At 43.4% G+C, this 27,747-nt stretch overlaps 1 protein-coding gene across 3 annotated transcripts in view; it reads right to left on the reverse strand.

Moving 5' to 3' along the window:
• EPHB3 (EPH receptor B3) overlaps positions 1-27,747 on the reverse strand; it is a 95,256-nt gene that overhangs the window by 26,520 nt on the left and 40,989 nt on the right. For all 3 annotated transcript variants that reach the window (XM_068281327.1, XM_068281326.1, XM_068281328.1), the window contains exons 2-4: positions 7,423-7,487; positions 1,178-1,850; positions 829-984 (exon numbers count right to left, since the gene is read on the reverse strand). In XM_068281327.1, coding sequence (XP_068137428.1) covers positions 829-984; positions 1,178-1,850; positions 7,423-7,487 — 894 coding nt within the window. The remainder of the gene's footprint in view (positions 1-828; positions 985-1,177; positions 1,851-7,422; positions 7,488-27,747) is intronic.

Raw genomic sequence — 27,747 nt, forward strand, 5'->3', positions numbered from 1 at the left:
AGTCTGCAGCAGCTATCCCTTCTCTAATCACTGCAGGCACACAAGAGAGTCCAATGCCTGACGCTGCCTGCCTTTTAGAAGGGGTGGGGGGGGGGAGGGAGTGTAGCCTAATTGGCTACAATGTGCCTGCTGACTATGATGTAGAGGGTCAAAGTTGACCCTCATGGTGCACTATGGGGGCAAACCGAACTTCCGGAAAAGTTTGCGGTTCTCTGCGATCGCGAACCCCGGAAGTTCGCCTGGAACCGTTCGCCGGTGAACTGTTCAGGCCATCTTTAATTGTCCCTACACCTCCCTCTGTCCAGTTTGATGCAGCATTACTTTAAAGCAATCTTAACTTTGATGTGAGAAGAACCTGCTAGTTGCTGCAGCTCTGAGGAGAATCACATTATCTGCTGCATAGCTGCTGGAGACACTGCAAAGGGAGATGTGCAAGATCTTTCCGTCTGAAGGCAGAGGATTGCTTGTTTTTGAGAAATGAAATGACTGAAAATATCAATACCAGCTACAGATATTAAAATAAAAAGGAACTCCACTTGAGTGTACTTACTATAGATGTGCCCTCTATCTTGGTGAAGCAAATAGTAAGTTTACTTCTAATCGGTCACATGTAGCAACCTGTTCAAATGCCATGATATTTCAGTACCCATCTTTATATCAAGTATGACTGACAAGCTTCCTTTCACATTGGACAAGAATGTGAGAAGGTGTCTTACAAGTGTACTATTACTATGTATAATTTTGTAACAACAATTTCTTTATGGTAAAGCTTACAAGTGGGGCCGTTAAGCACTTGCCCCCTTCATACTATGCTCTATGTTCTCTTACCTGTGCATGGCATTTCAGACGGCTCTCCATCAGCTCTGTAGAACCCGTTGACACAAGTGCAGACAGTTGTTGCAGGGGAAGTGCTTCGGCTGTTAGAGGGACAAGGAACACAGGGCTCATCTCCTTGCTTTGACTTGTATGTGCCACGACTGCAGGCTGGCAGAGAAAATCGAGAGATTATTACAAACATAAAAAAATAACACCACTTGAATTGTAAGATGATGTAAAACTCTCCAAAGATTATTTTCTTACAAAGCAATTCTATTCAATTGCATAAAATGGAGCCAGCAAATGCTTTCCTTCATCCAAGAGAAAACATGGTAATAAAATGTACAGAAGGATGAATTACCTTGGCATTGTGTGTCCTTAGCAGCGGCTTCATGGCCAGGCGCACAAGTGCAGGCACCTACAGGCACCATCCATTCCCCATCTCCATTACAATACAGCTTCAGAGGGACAGAAACCTCCACGGCATTAGGCACACAGGCACCAGGGGCAATCACCAGAGAGGTGGGCTCTGCACCAGTCAGTGTCTCTGGGAATGTAGCAAACCCAGCTACAGTCCGTGGACACTTCTTATAGAACACCCGCACTGAGATTAATGAGACGCAGGCTCCCAGATCCTGGAATGCCAAGTAAAAGCCAGCACGGGAAAGAGGTCCAAAACTGCGAACTTTGGTGTTCACACGAGCTGAGTCACGACTGGAGAAACTCTCATCTGGTGCAATTGTGTCCACCTTAATGTATGGGTTTTCCATCCAAAAGGGGCTGTCAGCGGAAGCAGAGTCGGTATCAGATTCATAATAAAATAAATTAAAAGTCTCTTTGCAGGATCCTGGAATGTTTGGAAGGCTATTGCAGTCTCTTACAGTAAATTTCAGCTCCACATAGACCCGCTGTACATCCTTACGTGGGATAAACTGTGTCCGCAGCCAGTTGTTCTGATTCAACATCTGCACATTACACACTTGATAAGTCCGTATTGGGTTTGCTGCATCGTCATATCCACTTACTTCTTCCCACTAAAATCAGAGAAAAATATACAGATAAATTTCTATATTCTATAAGAAAACAATACATGTGTAAAAGTCACTGTACTACCAAATCTTAACCACTTGCCGACCGCCCACTGCACAGAGGCGGCCGGCAAATGGATCCCGCAAGGACCGCCGCATGCACAGAGGCGGCGGTCCTTGTACGGCGACGCGATCAGCCACCGGCGTCTGGCTCTGCCCTCCTCGCGCTGTAACCCGCCGGCCGTTCGGAAGCGCCGGCGGGTTACTAGCACCCGGATCGCCGCATACAAAGTGTATAATACACTTTGTAATGTATACAAAGTGTATTATACAGGCTGCCTCCTGCCCTGGTGGTCCCAGTGTCCGAGGGACCACCAGGGCAGGCTGCAGCCACCCTAGTCTGCACCCAAGCACACTGATTTCCCCGCCCCCTGATCGCCCACAGCACCCCTCAGACCCCCCCCCTGCCCACCCCACAGACCACTGTTTGCACCCAATCACCCCCCTAATCACCCATCAATCACTCCCTGTCACTATCTATAAACGCTTTTTTTTTTTTTTACCCAAACTGCCCCCTGCTCCCTCCTGATCACCCCCCCACCCCTCATATTCACCCCCCCCCGTGTACTGTATGCATCTATCCCCCTGATCACCTGACGTCGGATCTGCAGGCGATCTATTGGTGTGAGTGGGTGATCAGATTGCCCGCAAGGGGCAGGTTAGGGGCTGATTGACGGGTGAATGACAGGTGATGGTGTGAGTGGGTGATCAGATTGCCCGCAAGGTGCAGGTTAGGGGCTGATTGATGGGTGGCAGTGACGGGGGGTGATTGACGGGTGAATGACCCGTCAATCACCCCCCCGTCACTGCCACCCATCAATCAGCCCTTAACCTGCCCCTTGCGGGCATTCTGATCACCCACTCACACCAATAGATCGCCCGCAGATCAGACGTCAGATCACCTCCCAAGTGCAGTGTTTACATCTGTTCTCTACCCTAAACACCCACTAATTACCCATCAATCACCCCCTATCACCACCTGTCACTGTTACCCATCAGATCAGACCCTAATCTGCCCCTTGCGGGCACCCAATCACCCGCCTACACGCTCAGATTGCCCTCAGACCCCCCCTTATCAATTCGCCAGTGCATTATTTACATCTGTTCTTCCCTGTAATAACCCACTGATCACCTGTCTATCACCCATCAATCACCCCCTGTCACTGCCACCCACCAATCACCCCCTGACACTGCCACCCATCAATCAGCCCCTAACCTCCCCCTTGCGGGCAATCTGATCACCCACCCACACCAATAGATCGCCCGCAGATCCGACGTCAGATCACCTCCCAAATGCATTGTTTACATCTGTTCTCTACCCTAAACACCCACTAATTACCCATCAATCACCCCCTGTCACTGCTACCCATCAGATTAGACCCCTATCTGCCCCTAGGGCATCACCTTGCCAGTGCATTGCTTGCATCTATTCCCCCCTCTAATCGCACCTTGAGACACCCATCAATCACCTCCTGTCACCCCCTAGCACACCTACCCATCAGATCAGGCCATAATTTGCCCTGTGTGGGCTCCTGATCACTCGGCCAAACCCTCAGATCCCCCTCAGACCCCCTTCCGATCACCTCCCCAGTGCATTGATTGCATCTATTTTCCCCTCTAACCAACCCCTGAGACACCCATCAATCACCTCCTGTCACCCCCGTAGCACTCCTATCCATCAGATCAGGCCCAATACAACCTATCATCTAAAAGGCCACCCTGCTTATGACCGGTTCCACAAAATTCACCCCCTCATAGACCACCTGTCATCAAAATTTGCAGATGCTTATACCCCTGAACAGTCATTTTGAGACATTTGGTTTCCAGACTACTCACGGTTTTGGGCCCGTAAAATGCCAGGGCAGTATAGGAACCCCACAAGTGACCCCATTTTAAAAAAATGACACCCCAAGGTATTCTGTTAGGTGTATGACGAGTTCATAGATTTTATTTTTTGTCAAAAGTTAGCGGAAATTGATTTTTATTGTTTTTTTTTCACAAAGTGTCATTTTTCACTAACTTGTGACAAAAAATAAAATCTATGAACTCGCCATACACCTAACGGAATACCTTGGGGTGTTTTCTTTCTAAAATGGGGTCACTTGTGGGGTTCCTATTCTGCCCTTGCATTTTAGGGGCCCTAAACCGTGAGGAGTAGTCTAGAAAACAAATGTCTCAAAATGACCTGTGACTAGGACATTGGGCCTCTTAGCGCACCTAGGCTGCAAAAAAAAGTGTCACATGTGGTATCGCCGTACTCAGGAGAAGTAGTATAATGTGTTTTGGGGTGTATTTTTACACATACCCATGCTGGGTGGGAGAAATATCTCTGTAAATGACAATTGTTTGATTTTTTTTTTTACACACAATTGTCCATTTACAGAGATATTTCTGCCACTCAGCATGGGTATGTGTAAAAATACACCCCAAAACACATTATACTACTTCTCCTGAGTACGGCGATACCACGTGTGGCACTTTTTTGCACCCTAACTGCGCTAAGGGGCCACAAGTCCAATGAGTACCTTTAGGATTTCACAGGTAATTTTTGTTTCAAGACTACTCCTCACGGTTTAGGGCCCCTAAAATGCCAGGGCAGTATAGGAACCCCACTAATGACCCCATTTTAGAAAGAAGACACCCCAAGGTATTCCGTTAGGAGTATGGTGAGTTCATAGAAGATTTTATTTTTTGTCACAAGTTAGTGGAAAAGGACACTTTGTGAAACAAAACAATTAAAATCAATTTCCTCTAACTTGTGACAAAAAAATAAAATCTTCTATGAACTCACCATACTCCTAACGGAATATCTTGGGGTGTATTCTTTCTAAAATGTGACCTGTGAAATCCTAAAGGTACTCATTGGACTTTGGGCCCCTTAGCGCAGTTAGGGTGCAAAAAAGTGCCACACATGTGGTATCGCCGTACTCAGGAGAAGTAGTATAATGTGTTTTGGGGTGTATTTTTACACATACCCATGCTGAGTGGGAGAAAGAGCTCTGTAAATGGACAATTGTGTGTAAAAAAAAAAAAATCAAACAATTGTCATTTACAGAGATATTTCTCCCACCCAGCATGGGTATGTGTAAAAATACACCCCAAAACACATAATACTACTTCTCCTGAGTACGGCGATACCACATGTGTGGCACTTTTTTGCAGCCTAACTGCGCTAAGGGGCCCAAAGTCCAATGAGCACCTTTAGGCTTTACAGGGGTGCTTACAAATTAGCACCCCTCAAAATGCCAGGACAGTAACACACCCCACAAATGACCCCATTTTGGAAAGTAGACACTTCAAGGTATTCAGAGAGGGGCATGGTGAGTCCGTGGCAGATTTCATTTTTTTTTTGTCACAAGTTAGCAGAAATGGAAACTTTTTTTTTTCTTGTCACAAACTGTCATTTTCCGCTAACTTGTGACAAAAAATATCTTCTATGAACTCACTATGCCTCCCAGTGAATACTTTGGGATGTCTTCTTTCCAAAATGGGGTCATTTGTGGGGTATTCATACTATCCTGGAATTCTAGCCCCTCATGAAACATGACAGGTGGTCAGAAAAGTCATAGATGCTACAAAATGGGAAAATTCACTTTTTGCACCATAGTTCGTAAACGCTATAACTTTTACCCAAACCAATCAATATAGGCTGAATGTTTTTTTTTTTTAATCAAAAACAGGTTTGTCCACATTTTTCGTGCTGCATGTATACAGAGATTTTACTTTATTTGAAAAATGTCAGCACAGAAAGTTAAAAAAAATCTTTTGCCAAAATTCACGTCTTTTTTGATGAATATAATAAAAAGTAAAAATTGCAGCAGCAATCAAATAGCACCAAAAGAAAGCTTTATTAGTGACAAGAAAAGGAGCCAAAATTCATTTAGGTGGTCGGTTGTACGAGCGAGCAATAAACCGTGAAAGCTGCAGTGGTCTGAATGGAAAAAAAGGGTCTGGTCCTTAAGGGGGGTAAAGCCCGCGGTCCTCAAGTGGTTAAAGTGGACCTGAACTCTTAAACAGGACAAAAGGAAAACTGAGAAATGCACCTTGTATGTATTGAGATAGTTTAGCCTGTCTAATTCCCCCTCACCTGTGACTAATCACAACTATAATTTGATCTCTCAGCTGTATCAGCTGGCTGCCTCAGCAGAGCAGATAATTTGTAAACACAGGATGTTAACCCTATGTCTGCTTCCATGAAAGCAGGAAGTAGACAGCAGCTTTATTGCAGGATTTGTATCAGCTGTAACAAAGAAATGTTTTTCTTTAAAGGGAATGTCCAAGCAAAATAAAAAAAATGAGTTTCACTTACCTGGGGCTTCTACCAGCCCCATGCAGCCATCCTGCGCCCTCGAAGTCACTCACTGCTGCTCCAGTCCCCCGCTGGCAGCTTGCCGACCTCGGAGGTCGGCGGGACGCATTGCGTACATTTTTATGCATTCCCGCTAGTGCAGGAACAGTAACGCATACATTTTTACGCATTGTTGGTTCAATGCGTAAAAATTTACGCATTGAACCAGTAACGCATAAAAATGTATGTGTTAATGTTCCTGCAGTACCTGGAATGCGTAAAAATGTACCCAATGTGTCCAGCCGACCTCCGAGGTCGGCAAGCTGCCAGCGGGGGACTGGAGCAGCAGTGAGTGACTTCGAGGGCGCAGGATGGCTGCATGGGGCTGGTAGAAGCCCCAGGTAAGTGAAACTCATTTTTATTTTGCTTGGACATTCCCTTTAAAGGTTATTCTGCTATTGTGTATCTTTTAGAGCAGAAAGGAAGTTCCGAGTCCAGGTCCACTTTAAAACCTAGCCTTTTCAAATAACATGGTTGTGAAGATATTGTCCATAAAAACACTGGTAAAAATGCCTATTGTAATTGGTGTTCTCTGTTCCTTTCTTAGTCTCTCTCTGGTGTGATGGCTCAAATGCCTCTCACTGAGGTCTGGAAAAATCAGTGACCGTCACCATGAGTTCCTAATATTTCTCAATAAAATAGGGCCCCAAATAGGTCAACACCCAGTTTTCTAAACTGAAATTGAATAAAAATGACTGGGCTTTACTTTGAATACACATTGCATATTGTAAATACAGGGGCTAAAGAGGGACACAGACATTAATACTTTACTCCATAGATGATAGAACAGCAGACTCATTATCTACAGACTAGCCCATAAAAAAAAATTACAGTGTCTGCTCTCAGTCTCAATTCAACCAACAAACCTTGGTGGAAGGTGTACTGATGCAGTGATGTGACGGACTGGGGCTTTGCCTAAGAATGAGCTCTTATTCTAAAAATAAAATCTCATTAGCAGATGCTCATCTAAAAGGCCAATATTGGCCACTGCACACAATGCATATCTAGCTACTGTCCCCCTTGCACTTCTTTAGCAAGGCATCTCATAAACTCAGCAGTGAAAAGCTTGGCTGTAATAGTCTTGACAATGGGCTGTGTCTGCTAGCTGTCGGTATAATGTACACCAGAGTGTGGGAAAATGCATTTCATAAGCAGAGAGATATTACTTACTCCAGAGTCTGGGTGTACAACCCAAGCCAGTTCTGATGTTGCCCATCGAGTGTCCAACAGCGTCTCTGCACAAATGAAAAACACATATGGTAAGGAAATAAAGTAACCAAAAAAATGCTGCTCTTTGCTTGAGCTTTATTTCATGCCTGCCCAAACCTCAAATGCCACTTTGAGTGAAACGGACTTTGGTGCAATATGTTTCCTATAGTTTATGGGCAGGCAATCAAGGAACAAATATCCTGTGACTACAAGGATCTTACACAGCAGTCCCAGCTTGCTTACAAAGAGATTTATTTATTTAAATTGGGACTGGGGGAAAATGAAAGTCAAAATGTGACATTACGGAATAATAAGAATGTCTCCACTGCCACATATGGGATTTCTTTAGTCGTGTAATACCTCCCCATAAAGGAAATGTATTTCAGTCCCTGCACCCAAGTAGAAATATATTTTACTTCTAGGTAAATGCAGAATATTAACCCAGCTAATAATTTTTTTTTTTTTAATAGCCCTTAAGGAGTCTAGCCATGCTGAATCACACGCAGGTTTCCAGGTCTGATCACCTGGCACCACTTTTACAAGGTGACCCCACCCTCATTGAGGAATATTTCATTTAGATTATATAATTGGGAATACAACAGGACCGGGCACACCCAAAGGATGCAAGGACAGGTCAAGAACCATAGCAAGGACAGTTCTCTCTTTGCACTGAAAAGACATAAGCAGCAGGTAGCTCAATTACCCACTACATTAAATCTTTGGTTGATACATGCAATGATATGTTTATAGTAAAGAAGAAACATTCCGGAGGACTTGTTTTCATTTAAAATTATCACTGCAAAGCCCAAATGAAGACAAGTACCGTAATTACCATATCTTACAAGCTTTCACAACCTCAGTCCTAGCCAGGAGAGTATCCATCTGCCTGGACTCTAATAATTTCTAGTACACAGGTTTGGGGGATTATGGTCAGACAACTCAGTGTTCCGTAAACTTAAATGTGTGTGAGTAGAAGCAGCAAGTTTGAGCGAGCATAGAAAGATAAACTGCAGATATTTTCCATCAGCCACTGGAATATGCAATCATCAGTTGGTGTTATTGACCACAAGAAAAGGCTCATTTCGAACAAGGAAGCAAGCTTTTGTACCATAACAGGTAAACTTTTTACTGCTGAGAGCAGTTTCCATCTGATACATTTTAACTGCCCTATATGTGGACATGAAGTCTTATTACAGATTTTAGGTGCACTTAAATTGGGTAAAAAAAAAAAAAAAATTCTGTAGGCATGCCTGACTCTAGTCTATTCCCACTGATTCTCATATGAAGAGACTGGGTGGATGTTCCTGTTTACTACTGCATTTACCCACACCAAGAGGCCTATTTTCTCTTCCACTACACAGAAAAGAGGAAGCAAGTGTCAGTTTGTATGGGTGATTTGTGACCAAACCATTTAATTTAGTGTGAAGTTTTAAAACTAAAAGCTACAGGCAAAAGCTCAATTTTCTTTCACTTCCATTTCAATAAAACAGTCTTCATGTGATGGAACCATTTTGGCAGCTCAAAACAGGACCTGACTACACGCTTAGGAAAATGGTCTTCAATAACCTATATAATTTGATAGAAGAAAAATAAAACTATTTAATTCTCTCAGTGCTGTGTGTTACGGTATATGATTAGTATTGGTTTCTGTGAGGCAAGACCTGTGACAGAATTTATATCTGGAACTTTGAGAAGATATTTTTATGCCGTATAACCCAGTTTAAAAGTAACCTACAGACAGAGAGGCTGCTGGAAATAAAGGATTCAAATCATTTAATCCACCTATCTGGCTCTAAACTGGGTGTGAATACTCTTTCCCAACACAGACATCAAAGGAGTATCTGGGAACCGGTTGATTGGGCAGGTTGTACTTTTGGCATTTCATCAGCCGAGGCCACTTGTTTTGCAATATTACAGTTTGATGACTAACGCTTTATACATACATGGAGTTTTGTTAGCCAGAATAATAGTTTATGATCATTTTGGGTGGCGTTTCACTGATTATTATCACACAGACATGCCACTGCGTACATTCGGTGTGGGCGCCTGAGCTGAATGACGGCTACCACACAAATCCCAGGCGCCGCTAATAACTATTCCCCCTCAAAGTTGTAGCAACTCCGGAGGGTTAAGTAATTCAGGGTCTGGAAATTGCCAGATCCCCAAATTACCTGTACGTGGGATGCAGATTATAGCATTGCTGCTACAGCAGAGCAGAACTCAGGTGGGCCGAGAAGCCCTGCCTCAAAGCTACTGAAGCTCTTTGCTGAGCAGCCTGTACTGTCCTATGCATAAGGGAAGGGTAACGACGAGAAGGCACCCCGCCACAAGATTCAGTAGGAAGTACAACAGTAGTTGGCACAGTAATGACCAATTTGGTGGATCACGTGACGTTGGACATCTGTATGTAAGGTAAAACATCTCCTGTGCATTCTATAGTCGAGTCATTTATCATTCCCAGATATATTTTTGGTAATTCCTGGCTGGATACCATCTTATCTGTTCATAGTATAATTTGGGAGCTAAAAGTAGCAATATGCATATAAATGTGATACATAATCAGCTTAAGACTTCTTTAAAAGCGGACCTGAAGATATAATAAAAACTGCCCACGTTGTTTCCAAACGATCCTCCATTCTCCCACCACGGCTCACTTTTGTTCACACCAACTTCTAAGATGACCTCTATCCTCGTACACGCTCCCATGGCCAGGTGCGTCCTGCACAGGCGCAGTACGAGAAAATCTCTACTGCGCAGTATGCCCCCAGTGACGGGAGCATGAACGGTGACCGAGAGGCCAGGGCCACACAGGCGAAGTGGATGGCGACTGCCAGAAGCAAAATTGAGCCGTGGCAGGGGAACGGAGGATTGTTTGGTAACTTCGTGAGCACAGGTCGGCTGCAGGGGGCTGGCAGAAGCCCCAGGTAAGTGAAACGCTTATTTTATTATATCTTCAGGTCCGCTTTAAGGTCTTTAGATGGCCAAAGGCACAGGACCTCATGAAATACTGACTAGCTGTTATGATATTGTTTTGGCTCCAGTGGTTTCAGTGCCACACGCCTCCAGTAAGCAGTGAAGTCAGAACACCTGATCTGCATCCTGCTTTTGGGTGATCCAGAAGGTATTAGAAGCAAAGTAAGGCCTCTTTCAGACCGATAGCTGAACGGAGTTGCTTGTCGGGCAGTTCAGCCTCCATTCTGCCGACCACCGAGGGCCTTTAGGCTGCAATGTAAAGCAGTCGAATGGCAGCATTTGTAATCCTACATGTGAGGGTGCGATGTGGTGAGCAGGGCTGTCGAAGCAATTTTGGGTACCTGGAGTCTGTGGTTTCAATAAACTGAGGAGTCGGAGTAAGGCGATTTTTGAACCAAATCCATAGCCTTTGCAAAAATTAGACTAATGAGTCAGAGTCATGGAGTCGCAGCAATGTTGGGTGCCTGAAGTCGGATTTTTTTGTACAGACTCCACAGCCCTGGCGGTTGCAGTTGCCTGGCAGCAAGGAACTGCATCATTTTGATTGTAAGCACAGACATGGTAGCACTCAGATGTGAAATATGGTGGCCACCGCGCCACTGTCCATGCCCAACTATAGCATGCACTCGTTGCAAGGAATCAGCTCACAGGTGCTGAACTTGCCTCCAGCCTCTTGTGTAAAAGTAGCCTAACTTATTAAAAGAAAGTCAGCAATGTTTCTATGTTGCTCTCACTAAGGGCTTGATTCACAAAAGAGTGCTAACTGTTAGCCGTTTTCGCGCAAATTTTCGCATTGCGCGCGATCGCGAATTTTCACACGAATCGATAATGGTTTCGCACGCAAATGCAAATTTTCCCGCAAAATCGATATCGTTTTCGCGCGAAAATTCGCGTTTGCGCGCGAAACCGTTATCGATTCGCGCGGAAACGGCCGTGCTAACAGTTAGCACTCTTGTGAATCAAGCCCTAAGGCTCCTTTTACATTATACCCTTTAATGCAGGGGTCTCAAACTCGCGGCCCGAGGGCCATTTGCGGCCCTCGATGCAATATTTTGTGGCCCTCGCTGGCAAAAGCTTCCTTATAGTCCGTTTCAGTGCTCCCAAGTAATCCGCCGCTAAACGAGGGCTGCAGAGCCCCCAAATCGCCCGGGGGGCAATCCGCTGCCATTTTCTGGAAGGGGCAGAGCGTTCAGCTTCAGCTCTGCCCCTCCTGATGTTAATCGCCTCCTCTCCCCGCCCCTCTTTGTGAAGGAAGAGTGAGAGGGGCGGGCAGAGGTGGCGATGCGCCGCGATTGTGAAATTCCTTATGCGGCCCAGCCTCATCCTGACTTTGCCTCCTGCGGCCCCCAGGTAAATTGAGTTTGAGACCCCTGCTTTAATGCATGCAGGAGTGCAGAAAGGAATCGTTTTAAATAGGTCCTTTGCTTTGGTGCAATGCACTCTGAGTGGCAGCCATGCTGCATTGCGTTACTTTTATTGTGTGTAAGAGCCCTTAGGGTTTCCTGAAATCAGCAATAGACTTCTCAGTATTGCACTGATTTTTCTTGAAATGTTTAAACATCTAGAACGTTGACTCTCAAATTATTTCAGTTCAGAAAATCTGATCCTACTCTCCTCCATCCCACAAAATACCATCCCCTTCCATACTATAAAATACCACTTCCACCACCCCCTCCCCCCCAGAATATGAGCCCTTTAAATCCTATTGATAAAATACTATTCTACCACCCCCTTCCATCTTATAAAATAACCCCTTCCCCACTATAGAATATGGGCGCACTCAAACCAATTGAATTCCACCACCCCCTTTCATCTAACAATACCTTACAAATATTTAATAGATTCGATTCACATGAATTATAGGTTTTTAAAAGCAGCAAAGGAATCACTTGCAATTATTAACAAGTAAACAAGGTTACTGTTACTGTTAAACTCCACAGGCAGCATTATACAGCATTAACAGGCATGTCATTCACTGCAATAAGCCTTTCCAGAAAGGCAAAGAACATGCAGCATTTGGGTGCCACAAACGGGACTGGCTGCTGAGAGTTATTTTCTCAACTCCATTTAGTAGTCGGTGAAACAAACGCAGATGTAATGTTGCATATAATGAACTGTGTCTGAGGATTTGCTGGGGAGCTATAATTTGATCCAATCAGGAAGCTTGTACATTTGCTGCCAGGGTTTTCTGTTTAGCAAAGTCACCACATCCATCATGTAGAATGCAGACCAGAGGACGAGTCTGTCTCGTTTTACATAAAGCCGTGCACAGTTGCTTGCTATAAAGTTTGTTGAATAGAGATGTCACTTACAGATAACGGAGTTCAGAAATGCTATGCCTCCCTCAGATCTAAAGACAGAAGACCAGATGGCCACAGGCACCAGAGGGCATTCATATCCTGTCTCACAGCTTTGCATCAAATAGCTGCACTACTGGGGCACTTTGCCAGAGTATTACCCCTCTTCCATCTAGGATGAGGGGAGCTGCATTCAGAAGAAAGAATAGTGGCCTACAAGATTCTGTAACACGTCCAATCACTCTGCTGCCTAGCAGGACTCTGCTGGAAAAATATGCAGTCGACATGTAATGTCTGGATTAGGGGACTGTCAACTCAGGCCTGAGAGAATGTGAAAGTAGCCCTGCAGATGGAGAAATATGGAAACTACTAATGCCAATCACTGTTTTTATTATAAAGCTACTTGTATGGCAGCTGTGTAGGTAGGTCCATCGGCTTTAGCTGCTAGAGTTGCTGACCTTTTACTTTATGTGCCCTTTTTACCTGTTCTATGTGACTCAAAGCTAGAGAACCAGACAGAGAAGCATTCAACTTAGGGAATGAGTATAACAAAATATAGGCCTGTTGGTTTGAGCTTCAAGAAGAAGCAGTAGCATCAAGCTGGTAAATTGTAGCTGCTCTCTTTTCCTCAAATGGAAATAGGTAAACCTAGAGCAATGCTTGAGCTCTCCAACAAGACGGAAAGAGAAGTAGCGGATAAAATAGTATAACAAAGTGGGAACAGGCTATATCTCTATTGATGTGGGTAGTGCATAGGATAAAGATAGTTAAATGTGAAAATGCTGCATAAAAGATAGCTCCCCTTTTCTCCACAGGTGTTAATGCTGCCATCTGTCCTGGTGTGGTATACATGTTGCAAATAGACAGTGCCTTAGGCCTTTCACATTACTGCTGCCACAGATGGCCATGCCTTGTACCGCAATGGTATGAAATATAATACACACTCCACTCATTACAGCGTTTTATCACATCAAAAGAGTTCTTGCAGCAAGTCTGAATAGCTCACCTTATCACACCTGCTGTGCCGGCATCAGTTTTAATGTATGTGTTGCCAAGTGTAGTAACTATTTACAAATGTTTTTATTGTGACCAAGCTTGGACTCTTCCACAGGCTAATAACTTTGAGAGTATTTATACTATTTGGTTATTTCTTTTGACAAATTTGTTACGCCACCATTGATTTCACCACTGGAGTCCTGATTTATCCTCCTCCTTTTGCATTATACAATTATATACAAACACATTTTTGATAAAGTCAGAGTACCAGCACAACACCCATAAGAAAAGGCAGAGAGGAATGATCTCCATGGCTCTGCTCACTGTCCGACTGTTTATGGAGTAATGCTGGATACACACGGTGCGTTCCCGCACTCGATTCCCGTCGATTTGTTTATTCCCAACATGTCCGATTTGCATTTCGATGGATCGTTCGGTCAATTCGCATGTAAAGTTTGCCAAATCGCCCTAACGATCCATCGAAATGCAAATCGAACATGTTGGAAATAAACAAATCGACGGGAATCGAGCGGGAAATTGAGTGCAGGAACGCACCGTGTGTATCCAGCATTAGACTAGTCTAAACAATGTAAATAACGATAGGAGCACCCAAATCAGCTAAGTGGCCTTGAGGCCACCGCCCAACGATAGCCACAAAGGGTTGGCACCACACTTCAGTAATGATCGCTCTAATACTTTATTTAGACATCAATGTCACACCATGACAGCAATGACTGCACCTGACTATAGCAGCTTGAGAAAGGACGTATGGCTGAAACGGGACGGTTGTAGGACACTGATGTCTGCATAAAGCATAAGAGCCATCATTACTGAAGTGTGGTGCCGACCCTTTGTAGCTATCAATGGAAGAAGCTTAGAGAGGAAGGAAGGGGCAGGACAACTTATAACTTAGACCACAGAGTCGCTCTCCTTAAACACAAATCTATTTTATATGTATTACAGTCTTACTTTTTGGAAACTTGCTGGAAGTGATGATAGACCTTTACCTTCCATTTTTAGAAGGTAATACTGTCCTGTACAAAGTATGGTAAACCTAATTCTTCACAACTGTATGTGTATTATGGGTGAAAGATGATCTCTCAAGAGATCCTGCTGTCCAATGCCAACATAAGCAATGATATTTTCATATTTATGTGCTCCTGTTACTCTAATCCTCTGTATTAGCGCCATTCGGCAACTGTCATATTACTTACATATTATCATTGGAGTAGTTGTCATTTCACAAAAACTGGAAATGGTTGGCAAGGCTACAACTGACAAGTCTCAGCACTGTACAAAGACTGAGTTTTATTTGAACGCCGTGTTCCACAACATCAATTAACCTTTCCGTTAGCCCTGATTCATCAAAGCTTGAGTGTATAAGCAAGGTCACAAAACACGGCACTTTTGGCTCCGATTAGACAATGAATGACCCATCCAGTGACCACGGTACGGCTAATGAAAAAAGGCAAAGCTGCTTTTCCTCCCCGGTGACTTGCACTTTATGAAAATGAAGCAAGGAAAGTTAACCTTTAGCCTAAACTGAAAGGAAGCATGCTTTTTAGGGAAATAATCATTAAAATAATATTTGTACATTTAAATAATGACAAGGCAGCTGGTACAGACTGCCTGTGCCACAGTTCTAAAAAACAGTAACGGAGTATCTACAGTATGAGTATCTAGAATCAGTACAGTGCACTCCCCACCCCACAAGTTATGACCTCATGCAAAGGCATGTTGTATACTTGGGGCCTCAATAGGCTGCTGGGTTTTGAGCATGGGTTCTGGAGGCTTCTGGAATAATGTAGCGGTTTGTGGAATTTGCAGCCGGGGGATGCAGCCGGCTTGATGCTCAAATCTCCACCCATGTCCCACAGGAAGGAAGCATAGCGGTCACAGAAATGGGCCCGGACAGTTTTCAGTCCTGCTTGGATGCTATTCAACAGCCTATTACTTTAATAACCACTTAATCCACATAGTGTAAAAGAGAACAGAGGCGCCAAAAGGATAAAATCAGTAATTAAAATATTTAAAAATTGCTTAGGAGGCAGTGGTGGACTTACCTCCTTCAAGCAGACACAACAACTTGTGTATTCAAAACACTGTATATTTATTGGTACACTCCAGGGGTTATACATATAGTCCTGTACTGCCCGTCCCCAATTCCTGTATAAATTCTATCAAGCAAGCAAGGTCAGAAAAAAAAAATCCTCCAGATTCACACTTCTCTCTTTACATACCATTAAAAAAAATCTTCACAACACCTTCAAAGTAGTACAGGAGTAGTTGGAAATGTTTAAAATTCTGAATACTTGCTCTTTTCCTTACAGAGATGATTGTAATCTTATGACCACCCTGCACAGAGGAAACTGACAGGCCCCCTTCTGCTCACTCAGGGAGCCAGGCCGCCCCCCCACCAGGCCATACTTCCCTATAGACAGGCAATCAAAAGAGATTAAAAATGTGCACGGTTAGGGCCCGTTTCCACTATCATGAATTTGCATGCGGTGTCCGCATGCGAATTCGCGTAGCCAGTGCAAGTGGATGAGACTGTTTCCACTTGTGCGTTTTCCTGCACGTTTTTCTGTGCAGAAAAAATCTGCAGGGTAGGGCCCTCAGAATTCGCCTGCGTGTGGAATGCAGGCAAATCGCACGCAATGTATTTAATAGGGAAATCGCATGCGTTTTCCCCATGCGTTTTTAGCCGCGATTTCGCATAGGTACCCATGTTAATTCACACAGGCAGTGACATGGTTAAAATCGCATCACCCTAACCTATGCGAAATCACGGCAAAAAACGCATGCGGAATCGCACCCGCATGCGATTTTCCTGCGGTGATTCGCCGGCGATTCAGCAACGCTATAGTGGAAACGGGCCCTAAGTGGCAGGCTGCCATGACCAGACACAGAGGGAAGAAGTCTGCGCAGACCTGCGACCAACCTCCTGAACAAAGTATCACATGACTGAAGGTACCCCTGCAAGACAAAGCTAAATACACATTTTTAAATACAGTACTAACTTTTTTTTTGTCAAACTGTCTTCAGTAAAACAAAAACAAAAAAAAAACCCAGCACCATTAGCTGTGACATATAACCTCCCTACAACTGTTCTGGCTGCTGACTGACACACACCCAAGCTCCACAGGCTCACAGTTGAAAATAAGTGAACCAACCAGCAAACCGCACAGGAATCTGTGACACAGACAATACGTAGCACTGAAAAAAAAAATAATACTAAACAAAAAAAAAAAGTTTTACAAGATTTTCTTGCTGCTGACTGGTGCTTTCTTTCTAGTGTTTTCACTGGCGCTGTCAGACATTTTCTATTGATTCTTACGGAGCTGTAATCGCAAGTTATCACCACCAAAACTCCTGCAGCAGGATTGTTAGAGTAGTCCGCAGTGCCAGGTTTGTGGCGTGAACTAGTCTGACTAAAAACAATGGAGTTTAAAATGTCCTTGCATTCTGCTGGAGCTGTGAAGTGCCACTAAGTGCCAGCCTAGTCTCTTAGTACATAAACCCCAGGAGGGGACTTGTGGTGAGCTTGGTGAGCTTAGGGGGTACTTGAACTTGTCACAGTCAATCAATTATGGTAAATTTTGAGATGAAACATGATAAAATCATGTATAAACAAACCTTCATAAGTATTTTAGGTTAATTAAAATGCATAAAGGAATGATTGTAAAGCATTTACACACAATTATGGAATACTAACACATATACATGCATCCAAAAAGTATCTGAGATGAGGTCACCCACAGTACGGGGTACCTGGCAACACATTTTCATAAAGGGGTACATTCTGTAATAATACTGAGAAACACTGACATAATATACACCATTCATCCCATTAAAGTGACTAGCTCCTAGCTTTAACCCTCCCCCCAATAATAAGTATCACTATAATAACAGCAATTTCAAGCAAATTCAGGGAGTAGAGAATGCAGAGATACTAACCTCTCTGTTTCTACCAGGGAACGTACATATGCACTGCAGCTAATGCTATTAAACTACATAAAAATGGCAGAAATCAAGAAATCTAATCCTCAGCCTATGGACACAATTTTCCCCATGAATTATGGACTTCCCAGTAATTTACTACATGTGGCAAAGTACAGTTAGCCAGACATCTGTATGCAATACATACATTCACAAAATTACCAAGGTTGTTAGGAATCCCATTGTTTGTATGTATATTTAATTGGAACACATTTGGAGCTATAAACATATGCAAATAACAGTATCTGTGTCTCTGGGGGATTTTATCTTCCACATTCAAACGTCACAATTTTAGAAATGAACAAAAGAAACCAATTAAGAAAGATTAAGGAAAACTGTCGAGCTATTCTGTACTTTTACGATTCTGGATGTGGAAATATTATACTCCTAACAGCTATAAGGTGCATTTACACCAAGTATGGGAGATATTTGGCCTTTTATATTTAACAGACGGCTCAGGCCTTTAGGCTTGAAATCTGCAGGTCAGAGTTTCCCTGTGCTTTTCACAATACCTTTGTGGTGAAAGGAGTCTTTTTAGCATGCCTTTCACAATACACAAGGGGCTGAACACTGAAGCTGCAGTCTACTCTGCTAGGTTTTACATCAATAGAATAAGCAAGCTAGGGTGTGAACAGTGCCATTGTTTCTGCTTAATTATCAGATACATACAATATCAGTGTATGCTTATATTTTTATTCATTATGTTCATAACTAAGATTTAGTTTTTTAAGTGCTTTAATTAAAAGGAAACCTGAACAGAGTAAAGTTATTTAAAATCAACATAATGTACCTGTAAATTAATATTACATATGTACCTCGCCATCAGTTCCTCTCAGAAGCTCACTATTTTCTTCTAACCGTTCCTTCCAGTTCTGACAACATTTTGTCAGAACTGAAATATATCAGTTGCTGTCAGTTAAATACCAGTGGCTGCCCACATGGGCAATATTACAGTTTAACAGTGTGCTGACCAGGAAGCTGTATGGGCTAATGGTCATTTTCAAAATGGAGGATGGAGAATTCCATTTATCACATTGGATAAACAGGACGCAGTAGAGGAGAAAGATTGAGGAGTAGACTACATGGGAGGCAAGTATGACGCGTATATTCAGATGGGCATCTGAACCAGCAGTGGCGAGGCTGTACAGCGGACAATGCGTTCTGTGGTAATGCGGCGAGGTGAAGGACCATTGGAGCAGCACAGATGTGACGTAATGCAGCTTGCCCCAAGCACATGAACAACGGTATCGGTTGTCACTGGCGGATCGCTGGCCAAGCAGTAATCGCGTGCTGCTGTACACATGCCAGATTATCGGCCGCCTCAGACAACCAACTACCTAAAGACTATTTTACGTCAATGGGCGTGATCGCTGAAGCCCATCACAACCAATCGCTGTGATAGGCTAACAGGGGGAGGGTGGCAAAAAAAAATAAATAAAAAAAAATAAAATATATAAAAATATTTATAAAAAAAACAAACACCTGGGGGTAATATGACCACACCAACAGAGAGCTCTGTTGGTGTGGAGATAAGGGGGTAGGGAATAACTTGTGTGCTGAGTTGTGCGACCCTGCAGCAAGGCCTCAAAACATGGTCTGGTCTTTATGCTGGGAATACACTGGTCGATCCGGCGGCCGATTAGCCACCGGATCGACCCCCGCCGCGTCCCCGCGGATCGATTACCGCTCGTCCCCGCCGGCGCTCTTTATCAGCTGCTCGATTCCCTGCCATTGTCCGCTGGCAGGGATCGAGCGGGCGGGGGTCGAGCAGCGTGATCGGACCAGCTGAATATTATCAGCTGGCCGGATCAGCTGCTCGATACACGGTACAGAAACGTACCGTGTATCCCCAGCATAACACTGCAGTCCTCAAGTGGTTTATCTAGCATGTGTATGGGCCTGTACCATTGACATATGCAGAAATGCACCAGACCTGGCAGCCCATGTTAATCAATTGGGCTTATTCACATTTAAAATGTAGTTTTCTTTTTCACAACTTGAAAAAATCCTTACAGGCCACAGCTTTTTTCTGCTCATGTTTTGCATTCTACCATTATAGCATATGGTGTTGCTGCCTCGGGTGCACATGTTTTCATGACATGACTATGTACTCTAAAGCACTGTGGAAGTGGTTAGCGCTATAAATACTAAAGAATAATAATGCATACAAATGCACATGCCATGCATCAGAAACCTTGCAGGAAAACATGTAAGGGAAAATGAAATGTGAACATAACCTAATGCAAATCATCTGCTATCTTGACTATCTGGCTAGAGTGAGTTTCAAAACTTTGACAAGTGAATAACTTTTTTTAGAATAATAAAAAAATATTTAAAAATGTATACATTTAACGCAGTTCTTTAAATTGGAATGAATTCACATTTTGCAGAAAGCAATATATTCAGTTTACTAGTGAGGTTATATAGAGGAGCTGTATGATGTATTATTTACTGTAGCACGCCAAGTAATACACTAGCCCTTTAAACATTAAGGGCTGGTTCAGACGGGCGTTTTTGTGGCGTTTAACGCAGCGTTTCAGACGCAGCGTTTTTTGGGATTTACTGCCATCCCATGCAAGTGAATGGGAGCGTTTAGAGCTGGCTTTTGCAGGCTTTCATGAAAGCCTGGCAGTAGATCCCAGCGTTGTGTCTAGTCTCAAAAGCAACATGCTGCTTTCAGAGGCAGTAAACGCGAGGAAACAATAGCAGAGACCAGAACTGCTAGCCTTGAACGCTTTTCAAAAGCTTTCAAAAGCTAGCTTTTAAACGCTGGCGTTTAAACGCTGGCGTTTGAACGCAATGCCAAGCAAAAGCTCAGCAGACGCCCGTGTGAACCAGCCCTTAAGGAAATAATAATAAAGTCCCAGGTAAGCAGGATTAGAGTTAGGATTAAGAGTCAGAGAGTGTAGCAGGGGATCTCACATCACAAGTTCCCAGGAGATGGTAAAAGCCATTGGATGACTCATCCTTTTAATGAAGCAATATTTTTAGGTGGACCGACTCTTCAAGCACATCTAGTAAAAGGAATCTAGAGCTCTACAGAAAAAAAAAAAAAGGTACATGCCAGCATAGAGGATTCCATATTACCAACAACAGATCCAGGGGTCTTGGACAAAATATATGGTCCATCTAAAGTTAAACCACTGGCAGCTCCTAATGGTTGGTTGCTATGGAGTTATGTCCTCCTCTACATAAACAAAGCATTACAAGAACTGAAACAGGCATGCATACCTGCACAACAGCTGCCAGGAGCAGTTATCCAAACACCCAAGCAGCAGCTTAGCAGCTAACACCTACCACCCTCCCCCTGCTTCCAAAAGAGCAGCCAGAATAGAAGGGGGGGGGGGGGGGGGAGTGCTAGGGATGTGTCAATGCTGCTGCACAGTAAGCCAAGCTTACTACAGGCTAGTTTATCTCTGTGTGGAAGGATTCTCTAGGACTAGTATCATAAGGAGGATGAAGGATTAAAGCTAAATAGGTTAAACTATAAATAAATGCTGAATATTCAGAGATTCTGGGGGGCTGGGAAACCCTCAGCCTTGGCTGTTGCTTGTGTGAACCACATATTCAAAAGCCTTTCTTTTTATGCAAGGATACTTTGCATTACATTACATATATGTTGCCAAAGTACAATGAGGGGATTTACAAAGGGATTGCTGCAAGGGAAGAAGGGATGGGGGAAGGGGACAGAGAAAGTTCTTTGGATTTCCTAACAGATTGTGCTGCTCAGCTTGCAGCCTCAACCCTTTCCCCACACCTCGGAGTCTGCTCTGACTACTGCCACTGTGGACATCAGATAGTAATTCTAAAAGCTTTTCCTTGCATTTTAATATGAAGACTAAGAAAATCCCAGTTGTTGCTAGTAAAGAGGACAGATTCTGCATTCCTAGTGATCTGGGAGTCCTGAAGAAATAAACAGTAACCGATGAGCAAAGAAAGATTGTGGTAAGGTTGATCATGACAGCCAATACAACATATGTTCCCTTTTCACCTCAGAATTAAGAAAAGGAAAAACAAAAACCTAAACGCGACATATACATAGTGTAAAAATAACCCCAGTCTGGTGGAAAAAAAAGCATAAGGCCTCTTTCACATCACACACTTTACACTTGCATGCATTTTTTTAAATTATTAGCACATGGACTTGATAATGACTTGACAATGATAATGTTTACATCCATGTGTTGCATTTATAAAAGTGCAACATGCTACATTTTTCCTATTCATAGCTATAAATAGAACAATTGCACACACAAAACAAGCACATAATGGGAAAAAGTGCCATGTAAAGATTTTTCACAAGCAAAATCTATCATGCTATATAGTGGGACCCATAACTAGCTGATTATTAGTTTAAGCAATTCAGTCACCTTTACCTATCAATTTTAACAGACCGTAAAAACAAAAATCTAAAATGATTGATTGGTTTAAAAAAAAATATCAATTTTTAATTTCAGTTATCAATTTTTTTTTACTCCATGAAAAACATGCCACAAATGCTCCCATGGAAATCCTCCATTCATGCCAATGTGTACATACACAAAAAGAAAATGAGGTGAAGCCCAATACATAGTAATTGGTGATAAATCAACGATAGTAAAGGGTGGCTAAGCGCCTGCAATGTAAAGAGTGGCGGCAGAATATCCACTACCTCATGTTACACATTGCCAGTAGGAAGTCTTTGTATGGTTTGGATTGTCAGTAATGGCCACATTTCCTCAGGTCACCAGAGATTTTTCACCTACCAGTAAACTTTAAGTACAGTTAGCGTAGTTTGGTAAAGCATTCAGTTGGTCAGGTTAGTGCATGCACATTTTCTTCCGATGCACTTTAATGAAAGCGACCATTCACAAAATGTACAATTGAATTTTTTTTTTTTTTAAAGTCTGTGCGCTTTTCAACTCCTACAAAAGAAAATATAGTCTTACAAATATATTAGCTCATTTCGTCTTCATAAATGGTTTTACATAAAGGAGGAAATTGGCATTATGTCCCAGTTGTCATACTTTCGTCACAGATTCCAATTGGGTGTGTCTAGAACTTTGTTCAAATAGCAGTGATAATCCTGTTTTTAGAGAGTGTCTGTTGGTGCTTCTAGAATGTGACAGACGTTTATGCTTTGGTTTAGAGTTTTTTTTTTTTTTTTTTAGTACTATTCTAGCCTGTGCTGAATCTGTTCCTCTTTATGCTGTGTGAAGCTTCTCTACAATGTATTTCAGACCTCTCAGCCCTCACTTGCTCCCTATGGAGGGCTGTGATTTACACACTTCCTAATTTTATGGCTAAATTTTGTTCCCGTCTTACAAAGGCCAAGTTGTGGAGCAAAACCCCTTTTGTCAGGTGTCACATGGCCATCAATCCCTTGATTTAATTGTCCTTCAATAACGTGTAGTTAAGATCATAGCAGGGGTGATTGAGAATGTGAAAAGCGTGACCCGGTCTACAAAGTCTTGTCAAGATATGATTTAAATTAAACTGATTCCACTTTAAAGCTTCCTCTCTGTGAGCTCGCATCTGTCTGGCTCTCTTACCATTGTCATTCATTACTTTCTAAACTTTCAGTAATTTGATATAATGATTCCCAGACTCCCTTGACCTTGTAAATGTCATATTTTTATTAGAATCCTGCTATCCTGTCACCCCAACATTTTTCTCAGCAAAGGCATACCTCTGTCTGCCACAGAGGCATGCTATAAAAGTGCACACGCAGCTCTGTGAGGGCCCGGTGCCCTCCTGACATGTGCCAAGACTAAAAGCACATGGTGCACACAGGAGGAGAGCAGAACACACGCTGCCCATCGCTACATGCACACTCTGCCCTCAGAAGGATTTTTCTGAAACATAAGGTTTCACTGTAATTTCTAGCCCTGGCCACGTTTCAAGTTGGACACATTTTTCTCATTAAAAAAGGGAAAAAAAAAAAAAAGACGAGAATAAAAAGAAAGGCCTGGATTTGGTGCAGATTGCTGTGTAAAACAGGGAAAGCTAATCCTAACACAACCCCCTCCATCAGACAGTCCCAGGGGGACCCCCCCTCCCTACAGGACGGCTCAGCTCAGAAAAGGGCCCCTGTCGAGGGGGAGGTGCAAGCGCACATGTACAAGCTTTTCCAGGCCTCTATTACAGAGCGTGTATGTCGTTTTGCCTGCCCTTTGCCATGCTGAAAATGCTGCAGAGGGTGAAACATAGTGACGATGAATATTAGCTTAGTGGATGGATTATGTTTGGGCCAGGCCCAATTTTTTTGCTTATCCAAAGGAATTTTAAAAAGGGCAGGTTGCTAAGATTGAAAAGAAAAAAAAATGCTTAAGCTGAGGATTGTAGCGAAAGCGTGAGGCACATCCTTGCACTTTTACCTAAAGAAATATGAAGTAACCCAGCTGTGAACAACCTGCTTGATTCAGAAGTGCCTAGCAAGCATCCCCTCGGGGCCCTTACCTTCTAGCCAAGCCCGATTTAGTGCACGTTACGACGCACGGCACAATGGTGAAGTTGCATTTCAGCGTGAATCAGCTGTACTAGTACTAACGACGGGAAATCGATTGTGTCGTGCGATTAAATGTACCCGGGGATTGCAACTCACACTAATGTGTTTCTAGATGTGAAAGGTAAAATGAAAGTCGGAAATAAATGCGTTACATCAAAACGGGCCAAACCATGCCTGCTGTGGAAGGGCCCTCAGTGGCCTGAAGGATCAGACATCTCCATTTACCTGCACTGTATTTACTACATGCACAGTAATATAATAACAGTAATGCTGACACCACACAGGCCAGCAATTCTCACTAGCAATGCAAGTCTATGAAAAACACACAGCACTAGCAACGTCAGAAAGTTCCACTTTCCTGTTCAAGTGACCGTTTAACACACTGTTAAATCCTGCAGTTCAAGTTTTTAATAAAACTACAGATTCTGGACCAAAAAAAGAAAGAATTGCTTTAAACCACAGCAAAATTCTGAAGCTCACTCAAGCCTATTTTACTGACTCCAACATGATCTCATGAGGACTCGTGCTCAGGGTTGTGGATTCGGAGTAATTTTGGGTACCCGTAGTTGGAGATTTCATAAACTGAGGAGTCGGGTGATATGTGTACAAAATCCACATCCCTGGCAAGTATTAGACTAAGGTGGCGGAGCGATTTTGGGTACCCGGAGTCGGTGGTTTCATAAACTGAGTTGTCGGAAAATTTTTGTATTGACTCCACAGCCCTGCTCATGCTGTCTTCTCTCCCAACAGTTCAGAGACCTGGACAGCATGAGTCACAGGGGAGGAGGAGAGAAGACACCAAACCGAGCTACTGCAAGACAAAGACAATATTTTTTTTCAGGGTTGGAAACTGCATCTGTATTTTCATTCTGTTTCAGGTTATAACAATGGACTTGCATGCATGGATCCACTCCAGGGTTATATTAAATGGGTACTGCTCTACCTTCATTAAAATCTATGGAAGAAGGTAATTAACAAAATACCATTTACCACCCCACAAAGCTCCAAAGCGATGTTAAGAGAATTGTGTCATGCAGCGCCTGGGCTAACAAGAAAAGTCCTTGAAAACATGGTACAAAGTAAGAGGTATTGTACAAAATGGTCTACCCCAGTCTGGAATATCAAGTGTTAAAAAGCATAAAAGTTATTAGATATTCATCCCCCAGCAATTTCTTTCCCAAAGTACCCTGTTTTTATGCAGTTACATTACATTGGTCATTATAAGCCCAGCATGGTGTTGCCATAGTAACTATCCGGGAACTGTGCCAAGCTGAACTTTGATACTTGTTGTATCATATTGTTGTAACATTATTCTGGGCAATATGCCAGGGCAAGGAATGACAGGCAGAGAAGATCGATGTCATCTAGTAGTTTGTGACTAGCAAAACCAAAAATCACTAGACATGTTCAAAGTTATGTATTAACAATGGCACCGAATACTCGATACATCTTAGGGCAGATGTGGTCAAGGTGGATAAACATAAAATATCCAGCTATAGAACTCACACCCACACTGACAGGCTCAAAAAATACTTTGTTTTAAATCTTCCCGCACTAGTGGCCTCATGCATGAAAATGTCTCAACTATCAATGCTGTGTATTTATAGCGCAGGTTATGAGCACTAAACACACTATTCTTACAAATCATTCCTTTTTTTTTTTAAAGCCCGTTTCTTTTAAAAGTCCCAGATTTTTCAATTTTCTGAAAAAAATCGGTACAGCATATAATACAATTTAAACTCCCACTAAGCTATACAGCAACATGTTATCAGGTAGCCAGCATTGTAGTTTACAGAAGAAATTAAATGTTATATAGAAGATATACACTAAGTGGCCAAAAAATTAGAGACACCGTCTGATAACGAGTTGGTCAACTTTTAGCTCTGATCACAGCTGATCTTCTTAGCATGGGCTCAACAAGATGCTGATACCGTTGCTGAGGAATGTTGGCCCATGCTGACATAATGCAGCTCTAATAAATCGGTCACATTGAATGGTGGCGTTTCCAAGCTTTGAGATGATCTTTCGGCTTCATCTCACAAATGCTCAATAGGATTGAGGTCAGAGGACTGAGCTGGCCATGGAAGCAGGTTAAAGTGAACCCGAGCCGAAGCTTGGGTTCAAAATCAGATACTAAAGAAAGGGAAGTCTCAAGATCCTTTTAAAGAGAACCAGAGGTGGGGTTCTGACAATGAAATCTGCATACAGAGGCTGGGTCTGCCTATACAGCCCAGCCTCTGTTGCTATCCAGATCCCCCCTAAGCCCCCCCTGCACTCTGCGATCACCCATAAATCACAGCTGCGCTGCCGACACGCAGCGTGTCACAGCGGGCTGTGTTTACCTCTGTACTGTCAGTCTGCTGCTCCCCTCACCTTCTGCATAGTAGTGGCTGTGCTCACGAAGTATCTCAGCAGCTCCCTAGTTGTTTTGTAACTCGTGCTGCTGCAGCAGCACAGTTTAGTGAATCAAACCCTATGTCCGCTGATTGGAGGGAAGGGACGTGGGTGAGGACCGGAGCTATGCAGGAGGCGGGGGGAGAGCCGAGACTGACAATACAGAGGTAAACACAGGCCGCACAGCGCGGCTGTGATTTATAGGTGATCGCAGAGCCCAGGTGGTGCTTAAGGGGGATCTGGATAGCAACAGAGGCTGGGCTGTATAGGCAGACCCAGCCTCTGTATGCGGATTTCATTGTCAGAACCCCACCTCGGGTGAGACCACCAGCGCATGCACAGTAGCAAGGAGCTCGCAGCTCCGGCTTACTGCGCAAGTGCAGACTGCTTCAGTCGGCTATTGCACGGCCATGATCTAGCAAGAGGAGCTGCACGTGACATGATTAGCGACAATGCCTTGTCGCTAATCTTCCATGGGTCCGCGCTCAGCGATAGGGGACAACGGAAAAGAGAGAAGCCTCAATAGGATCCTGAGGCTCACCTCTCAAGGTAAGGATCTGATTTTTGCACCCAAGCTTTGGCTCAGGTACACGTTAAACTCTGATTTATGTTGCTCAAACCAATTTGAGACAGATTGAGCACGGTGGTGAGGGCTCACAACAGGCATCTTTTCCTATTTTTCTTTGAAACCAAAGGCACTTGATAATCTCCTGCTGCTAAAGCCCACCCTTTGCAAAGTCCATCTTGTGCATTGGGATATGCTGTAATTTGTTGTGTTGTTGCCCTTCTGTTGCTGTGCTATTCACCTTTCACCTCTCTCATTCACCAGACTTTGACCAGAATAGTCCTTATTGGTTGAATTTTTTTTCCTCAGCGGCCATTCCCTAAACATCAGAAATGTTGTGCACATTGAACGCAAAGGTGTTGTCTGTCACCCGCAAACCTGGTTTAGATTGTGTACTAAGGCTGTGTAATAGAGGAATGATCATTTCATTCTCCTGCAGAGTACCTGCACATCCCTCTCAGATGTACCGTATTTTTCGGACCATAAGACGCACTTTTTCTCGTCCAAAAGTGGGGGGAAAAGTCAGCGCCTCTTATGATCCGAAGGTACTGTCTTTCCTCCCCCTTTTCACCGCG

Source organism: Hyperolius riggenbachi, chromosome 4 (assembly GCF_040937935.1).
Source record: "Hyperolius riggenbachi isolate aHypRig1 chromosome 4, aHypRig1.pri, whole genome shotgun sequence".
Classification (NCBI taxonomy): Eukaryota; Metazoa; Chordata; class Amphibia; order Anura; family Hyperoliidae; genus Hyperolius; species Hyperolius riggenbachi.